At 45.2% G+C, this 8995-nt stretch overlaps 1 protein-coding gene across 1 annotated transcript in view; it reads right to left on the bottom strand.

The window, feature by feature from the left end:
* The window catches only part of snrka (SNF related kinase a), a 20713-nt gene that overhangs the window by 2079 nt on the left and 9639 nt on the right, over window positions 1-8995 (bottom strand). Inside the window, 8 exon segments of the mRNA XM_010782449.1 lie at window positions 1-20; window positions 22-130; window positions 133-737; window positions 1038-1117; window positions 1263-1431; window positions 2786-2920; window positions 3415-3627; window positions 6449-6590. The exon segment at window positions 1-20 is cut by the window's left edge and continues 2079 nt beyond it. Coding sequence (XP_010780751.1) covers window positions 1-20; window positions 22-130; window positions 133-737; window positions 1038-1117; window positions 1263-1431; window positions 2786-2920; window positions 3415-3627; window positions 6449-6590 — 1473 coding nt within the window.

Raw genomic sequence — 8995 nt, 5'->3', positions numbered from 1 at the left:
TCCCCCCGCTCGCCCCCCCCTGCCCGGAGGCACAGGCTCATCAGCTTCAGGCTCTCCACCAGCTCCGTGCTGAGGGAGGGGTTCGCTGCTCCTGCTGTTGTGACAACGGCTGGAGGGACTGTCCTGCTCCTTTACTCTCACCCCCTCCTCCCCCCACTCCCCCTCCGCCGCTTCCCCCGCTTCCTCCGTTACCACCCTCCCCTCCGTTACCTCCAGGAGGACTCCCCTTGTCTGGGCCGGAGGTCCCCCCTCCCTCCCCAGAAGGTTCACTGGGCCCAGAGCTGCTGCCCCCCCCGTTGCCCCCCGAGCTGCCGGGCGGCCCCTCGCTGCTGTCTCTCCGATTCCAGCCGTACCCGAAGCCTGAGTCTTTGTCCAGGCGCCGGCGGTGGCTCTCCGAGTCGTCGTCGCTGGTCTCAGAGCTGGAGCACGAGGACCCCCTCCCCTGGCTCTTGCGGCGGTGGTAGCGCTTGTGTGTGGCCCCTGGGGAGGCCCCGGAGCTCAGGCTGGCCGTGTTGCCTGCCATGTTCATCTTCAGACGGCTGAGTTTGGGCGGCAGACCCTCATCCAGGTCGAAGTCGTCGTCCGACTCCCCCTCTTCGAAGATCTGGTTGAGCACCGGGGCGCTCTTCCTGGAGGTGAGGCGGTTGGTGATGGAGGGGGGCTTACGCCTCAAGACCACCTGGCTGTGGATAGTGGCCGGGTCCTGCTCTTCCTCATCCTCTTCATCCTCTGCCACCCTGAAACACAAAGGAAGTGAGGACAGTCAGTCTTCCTGTTTCTTTCTGAGTCGGTCTCTGCACCTTCACTGTTCCCATGGCTTTCAAACAGAAGAGTGGTAAATGAGAAACTCGGTTAAAAAATGTTGGCCTGATTATTCTTCAGAACCACTTTGGATCAGCAGTCAATTATTAGATCGGCACAAAAAATGACATCCGAGAAACTGCAGGACGGAGTCTAAACCTAATGTCCTCAAGAGGACTATAAAGCGTATCGTGTCATCCTTCAGGGATGAAGGGTGTGAGCTCCGCTGAGATTACCTGAAGAGGCAGCCTCTCTGCTTGGCTGCTGCTGAGGTGGATGGTGCGGGGGCCCTGGGGGTCCCAGCAGCACAGGCTCCCTGGAAGGAGACAGTCACATGCATTAGAATCATTAAACCCAGGATGTGAGGTATCCAGTGCATTATTAACCACACACACACACACACACACACACACACACACACACACACACACACACACACACACACACACACACACACACACCGTTTCGCCGCGTCGGCCCAGGTGCAGCAGGCCTTTGGAGAGGTGCCCGTTGAGGAGGCTCTCTATGCTGCGGGCGGGGGACTGGGGCCCCCCAGCGTGGGATATGGAGGACGCTGCCAGGCTGTCCTCGATGTCCTGGTGCATGTCCACCCTGCTGGGCCACGACTGCCTGCACACAGGATCAAAGATTCTCCAGGGCATTCATGCAATGAACATCTGAAGTCCCAAGCTTAATACAAATAGTGCAAGAAATAACAGGATAGAAATACAATTGTGCAAGACAATGTTGCAAGACTAATGTGCATTAATGCAGAAGAAGTGAAATATAATAAGATGAGCAGAAAATAAAATGTAATACTGTACAGTGAAATAAAGTACTGCTTATTGTAATAATAAATAAACACAGTTGAGGTCAGTATAAACGTTTGCTCAGATCATTAACCGGCCTCTCTACAGGCTCTAGATACATCAGCTCCTCACTCTGCTTCCTTTAATGGAAATGCTGTGAATCTGATTCCAGATCAGTTGTGTCCATGCTGTGCTTTATTCAGTGTTAGTATTGTATCATAGCACTGCAGCACAAAGGCCACTGTGTTTTCATTGTTAGCCGACAGTGAGTAATGCAGCAATTAAAAGAGAGCGGCTGGAGGACAGGAAAGAAGGCTATTACAGCAGAGAGGAACAACATGCGTTCCCTCACTCATTAGGTAACCATAACACTACATCCCCTTCACTGGGGTCAACACTGACAGCACGATGACTCACAGGAGACATATCCAAAAAGGAAATATTAAAGCAGCAGATGTGGAGATCATTTTAGTTCCCACAATGAGTCAAGTTCCAAGAACTCTTACATTTCTCAGAATGCACTCAAAGTCATCTTTCTTTTCCTGCCTGAGTCATGCCCAGTTCTTTCAAACTCAAGGCCGCAGTTAGAAAGACTTTCAAAGTCTTGCTGACCACGTCCAGAAGGACCTTTTCTCTTGGCTGAGGAACCAACGGTCACCGGTTCAACTCGCAATACACAAAAAAACAACAACCAAAAAAACTAAATACAAATGTGGATCAGGGATTAGTCATCTCAATCTTATCTTGTGCAAACACAGTATATTGGTTTGAATGTAATCCACCCTGAATAACTGCTGCTTCTGTTGTGGCTTTTTCATAATAATGATAGAATTAGAAATCGCCTCCCCTCCCCCTTGCATGGCCAAACAAAACCATAAAGCATGCAGCTTGAAAATACCATGAAATACAAGAGCTCTCGATACAAAAAACGTCCTCTCTTTTTGATTGGTTCCAAATGTAGCAATAGTTGCACTACGCTGTGGTGTATTATCTTGCTGAGCATGTGTTGAGATTAAGGGCCCAGCAGACCACTACTCCAGAAGTACAGGTCCATACACGTCATTTCCCACAACGTCTCTGTGACCTGCTCACTGAAGCGTTTCAATATGGGTTGTTTTCAGCCGCAGCACTATAGCCCTTTGCATGGGAATAAAAGCAGTGTTTGCGTAGTGTACCTGAAGTGAGCCTTGGTGTTGCTGGGGCTGGAGGAGCGGGTCTGCACCTCCTTCTCCTGCTTCTCCCTCAGGATCCTCTCTGCCAGCAGGTAGTACGTGGCTGTGATGTGGTTGTACTTGTTGGTCTCCAGGGCTCTGAAACAACATATTAACAACGGTTACAAATCTTCACCAAGGACTCGGACATGTTGACTGCAGGGGCAGGAACTGAACCGCTGATCCTCTGATAGGAAGATCACTGCATCCTTCAAAAAGTAGAGTTAGATTCATTCGACTTATCATTCAAAACCAGATAAGTCGTCCAAGGTCAGGCCCGTTTTAAACGTCCTTTTCTAACCACAACAAATTGTGTTTAAAGGGGAATTATTTTCACTGGACATCATGACTGCAAACATTTAACTACCTTTTTTTGAAGTCCAGTAAATATCTGCTAACAGACAAATGGTGTACACCGCTGGTATTAAAGTAATGATGTCCTCCCTACCAAAGATTCTTTTAATTGCCACATAGAAGTGGTGTACATCACATTAAGATGTAGCTCAGCACTGTCATAAATCAGCACTGTCCAATGTTTAAGTGCATTGCCAACCAAGGGTACCAATGTTACATCCAAAGACAGCACGACTCACTCCACTATGGCCTCTCGGTCGGCGATGTCTCCCAGCACCATGCGCTGGATGATGCTGTTGTGCTCCTCGTCCGACAGGTTCTTGTGGGACACCAGGGGAGTGTTGAACTTGGTGGCTGGGGAGGGGTCGACCCCCTGCAGCCAGGCGTGGCCCTCGATCTCCTCCAGGGAGGCCCGGTGCTTGGGATCCCTCTGAAGCATGCGGTCTATCAGACTAAAGAAGAGGAGAGAACAGGAAGAGAGTAAAGAGAGCTCTGGCGTCCAAAGTAAACCAGAGTAGAGTTACATGGAGAGAAATGGAAGCCCATGTGACCCTCACTAGGTCAGCACTGTACGCCCCTTTTGGCCCACCAAGGTGTCATTGTTCCTGCAGTTTGCTTGAACAGAATTTTTGTTGGACCAAATTTGGAGGATAAAAGGAAAACTACAAGTAAATAATATCAAATCTGATATGAATTGAAAGATGTATTGGGAGCTTATGACATGAGAACTGATTTGGAGAGACTAAAAAAAAAACTTGGCGACTGAGAAGAGGAACAGGAAATGAAGGAACATGGTGGATCGATGGGGTGGGATTGTTTGGAAGACACAAATAGTTACAAATACAGGAGCTGAATCAGTAAGTGTGGCGATGGTGGCTGAGGCAGGGAGGGGTGCAAAACACACAATGTCATCCCTTAAGATGAATTAGTGATGGTACAAACAAACACTGCTCAGAAGTGGGTTGATGTGGAGTTGTAGAGTGAATAATGAATGAATTGAATGTATTGTAATTAAGGATGCACACAGGTTGTATTTCTGAAACACATGCCGATACAAATGTTTTGTTTTGTTAATTACTGATGCATTTTATGTCGTACAACAAAACGTGGAAATCTCTCACCATGTCACTACAAACACACTCAAAAACCTTTGACTTCAAGACAAGGGAACAGGAAGTAGTTTTAAGACTCATTCCTGCACCACAGCAAATTCCTTGAATGCCTAAACATGATTGTGATTTGTCTCATGATCTAATCCACACCTAGCATCTGGAAGTGGTTGATTCTTTTTGGATTGCCCCCCGTAATCCTTCACTTGAGCAGCAGAACCAGCACATCATCAGCAGGAGCTGCTTGGAACCGTATGCTGAGTGGAGCCGTGACTGACACGGTAACAACGTGCGCTGTGGACACGGTCGCTCTGCAGTCAGAGCCCAGCAGATGGCCCACAGCTGCTTCAGCTTAGCACAGCAATCTATTCACATCCCTCCTTGGAAATACATTTATTTCCTGTGTCTAAAAATATAAAACATGCAGTGAGAGAGGGGAGATAAGAATTGGCCTTTACGACATGTTGATCACAGTGGATCCAATGCCTTTGCTTAGACCCATGAAATCCACTCGTTATCTCTCCTCTGCAAAGAGATTTACTTTGTGCCTATTCCGACTAACTTTAGTATACAGCAAGTCTGGAACTGCCTCATGCAATTGTGCAAAAAGGTTTTCTGGGTGAGCTAATGAAATGTTGTGATACTCAGGGATAATGTAGACATAAAAGGTTCATAGTAGAGACATAAGTGTCTGGTATTTTCTTGAATAACCCTGGCCACAGATGTTGTCACAGATATCCCCTGCTTAACAATGTACCACCGAGTGTATCGAGCGAAGGAATTAGTATAATGAGAGCGTACTTGCATGCATTGCTAAAAGAGTGGTACAGGAATGAGTCCTAAAACTCAGAAAGGACCACTTCCTGTGACCTTGTCTTGAAGTCAGCTGTATTTTTGTGGTGACAGAAATAAGGTCTTTGGTAAACACAAGCTTACGAGATTTTCACATTTTATTCTACGGCATAACATATGTCAGTAAGCACTTCACTGATGAATGTCTGAAGCTTCTATGTGTGTTTCCAACACGTGAGCTTTTTACTTCTGGCAATTGCATTTATTCTTAAAAAATTACAAATGAGTATTAATATGTGGAGATTACCCTGCTGAACAAAACGTGTTAAGTAAATTCAAAATGTGTTGGCCACAAAGCTTATTTTCTCTCAATATACCTAAATTCAATTGGGAAAACCCATTGCGTTTTGTAGAGGGAATTGCAAAGTTACCTTCCGGGTGGGCCTACAGAAATACAGACCCGGCTCCAAAGCCGTCCTGAGAGGCAGGCCAGTTATTCCAGAGAACTCTAAACTACTGTGTTGTAATCACAGATTTAGTTTCTAACCCGACTGCGATTTATCATGTTTTAAAATGTTGAGGATCCTGCTTAGGTTAGGTGCCTCAACTCTGTAAGGTAGAAGTTAAGTGAACTGAATCAATTCTGTAAATATTTTGTATTAAATGACAGAAAGATTTGAAGGATGCTCTACTGCAGGGGTTCCCAAAGTGGGGGTCGCGAGACCCCGAGTGGGGGTCGCGAGATGATTACAAAATAAAAATGGAAAATAAAAAAAAAAAATTATAATTTTTTTATTTATTACCGGTAAAAAAAAAATTATATTTACATTTTTTTTTTAATTATTAATAATAAAGTTTGCAGTACTAGCGCAGTGTTTCTCAAACTATTTTTTTTTTTTTTTCCAGAAATTAATTCACTAGCACCGCCCCCCCCCCCCGTCGACAGGGGGTCGCCAGTCTCTGGCACTGTTATTTTGGGGGTCGCGGGCTGAAAAGTTTGGGAACCCCTGCTCTACTGTACTCGGCACGGTCATTGACAACTCGTTGGAGTGCTGCAGAGCGAAGTCCTGGGAGCATGTCTCCTCTCCTCTCTCCTTCACTTCTCTCCTATTCTCCTCTCTTCTATCTTCTCCTAAAGAACAGCATGCGATGTCAGCTTCATGTGACTTGCCGTCCTCCAAACTGCTCTTTCCATATGTGGACTACAGACACAGACAGCCGGAGTGAAGTGGGACACTCACAGGGCTTTGGTGCTGCGAATAGGATAGAGCCTGTGCCTGACAGCCAACACTGAGGGAGAAAGCCCACCATCTTATTCTAGTGTGACTAAACAGAGGTGGCGGTGTGTGAAGGCTGTGTATGGATCACTCACTCTTTGCAGGCGCTGGACACGTGGTCTGGAACCGAGTATTTACAGTCCATGATCATGGTGAGAGTCTCGCTGTCGTTGGCTTCCTGGAAAGGGGGCTGGCCGCATACCAACATGAACAGGATCACACCGAGACTCCAGATATCTGAGGCAGAGGGAACCAAACACAGTCTCAATCACAGCATATACACATATTACAGGACCACAGCATTAACGCATGAAATCGAATCGCAATATCTGTCAGAAAAATCGCAATTAGATTATTTCCCTAAATCGTGCAGCCATAAAATGTTCTGATAAATATTGTAACATTTATCGATATTGCAAAGCAACAGCTGTCACGGTACTGTTTTCGTATTGAACCGTTGGATTCAGGACATTTGGTTTGGTATCATTTGGTTTGGCATCATTTCAGTAAATCTGGTGAACAAAATTGTAGTTTATCTTCTACGAGACAATTTTTCACCATTTGAGTGCCTTAATTGTTCCAGTAATAATAATAATAATATATAAACCTAAATGTTTATAATTTACAAAATAAATATAAACATTTGAAATGTAAAGTCCTTACGTACTGAGCTACTGCTGCTGGTAGTACTACTCGGGTTGTGTTTGTATTAGTGTGTTTGTATTAGTGTGTGCTTATGCGTCTGAGTGTGAGTGGAGCCAGAGATGGTGAGCTGTGGAGAGGCAGAAAGCCCCAGGGACGGCAGGCGTACCACCTCACACCTGGCTCACTCACAGCAGCAATGTTACTATAGCAACGCTTCTAGCCTCTTTAGAGAGAGAAACAGTCCACACATAACCACAATAACATTGCAGCTCTACACAATATCCGCTCAAGCATTGTCAGCTGAGAACCAAACTTCCCCATTTAGCAACAAGAGAAGCTTGAATTCTGCAGCCGGTAATTACAGAATACATCATTCTGCTTGTCAACATAAAATAAAGGGTTTGAAATAACTTTAAAGAGACCCTATGATATGTTTGAGGGTTTTCGCTTTCCTGTAGTATGTTATATAAAAAGGTGTTTGTGCATGTAAACGGTCTGCAAAAGCCGCTTTCACAAGTACTTTGCTGCACTTAGTGCCAGCACTTAGTACCCCCATGGAAGTACAGATTTCGTTCACACCGGAATAAATTCACTGAGGGGGGATTAGGCAAATGAAACCGCTGACGTCACTTCTTCTTCTATATATAGCACCAAATTGCAACTAATCTATATCTACTGTCACTTTTCACATTGAACATGTGCTCTTTTATTAAATAAACTAAACGCTTTCATTTTAAGTTGTGAGTTTAGTGTTTTTGACCCTAAGAAACTCTGATGCATTAATCAATAACAATAATCCACAGCTCCTCTCTCTGCTCCAGAGGATTTAAAAACATTTATAAAACGGACAAGTCAAATCAAGCAATCTGATTGGTTCTTAGCCGTGATATACTGAGCGTATACCACGGGTAGAATTGTAAATTACTTTTCACAACAAGTCAGTATCCCTCCGCGCCTGAGACAAACAGTATACAGTTGGGCTGAAAAGCAAAACTGGAACAAGAAAGCAGCGGAGAAGTAACGGGGCAGAAACCCTCTTTTTTACGCAGCAGCCCAGACATAGACATCAAACGGAAAAACATATTCAGAATGCAGTTCCTTTAGCACTATGGCAGGGATATCTAGATACTCTCCAAGGTTTGACATAATGTGCTACTTTTAAAGCAAGCAACGATGTTTTCAAATCTGTAATCAAAGAGGTCCGCAAAAACGCTATCGACCAATCAGATTGCTTGATTTGACTTGTCAGTTTTATAAATATATTTACATTTCTTCCGTTACGAAACAAACTTACAAAGCATAAGATGGAAACATTTAAGATTAACTTCGACCTCCGGGGGGGTCTTAATATGGAGGGAGTGATTGAGGAGTGGCTATCTCAGAAAAAAAGCACCTAAACTACGGACATGCAGAGCTACGTGGAAGAGCAGGTGTGACCACTCGGAAAAGTCCACCAGTTCAAAAGCTTTCGATGCGGGGTCTTGAAACAAAGCCAGCGCAGGAAATTGGGATCGGTTAGTGGCCCACAGGTTGCGAAAAGCTCTTCCAGAGCTACTGGAAGCCCATCTCGGAACCGGAGAACAGTTGGAGCAACTATTCTCGCACGCCAAGCAAGGCCACGTGTTAGAGCCCTCCATCCGGGCGGGGCGGGTATACAAGTAACCACGTAGCCATGCTATGATGCTGGACAGTTTTTCAGTGGATGCACAATAAACGGGCAACATAGAAAAAATGAATGTAGAATAAATAGCCAAATAATGGATCAACGCTCTAATATTGTTCGCTAGCTGTTAGTGTTGTTGCATGCAACCCCTCGCAACTAGGTTTCGTGCAAAGGGCAACGGAGGGGACTATTTTATTTTGAACATTTTATTATTTATTAATAAAACTATTTAAATTAGAGTGTGTATTTTTTCTTTCATATTGCCACACTTGGTAACCGGTTTTATAAGCAAATAGCTCACGACAGGGCCGTGGTATATGCTCATTATATCACA

This window comes from Notothenia coriiceps, unplaced genomic scaffold (genome assembly GCF_000735185.1).
Source record: "Notothenia coriiceps isolate Sejong01 unplaced genomic scaffold, NC01 NC01_scaffold00024667, whole genome shotgun sequence".
NCBI lineage: Eukaryota > Metazoa > Chordata > Actinopteri > Perciformes > Nototheniidae > Notothenia > Notothenia coriiceps.
This window is presented reverse-complemented; position numbering and strand designations above follow the sequence as displayed.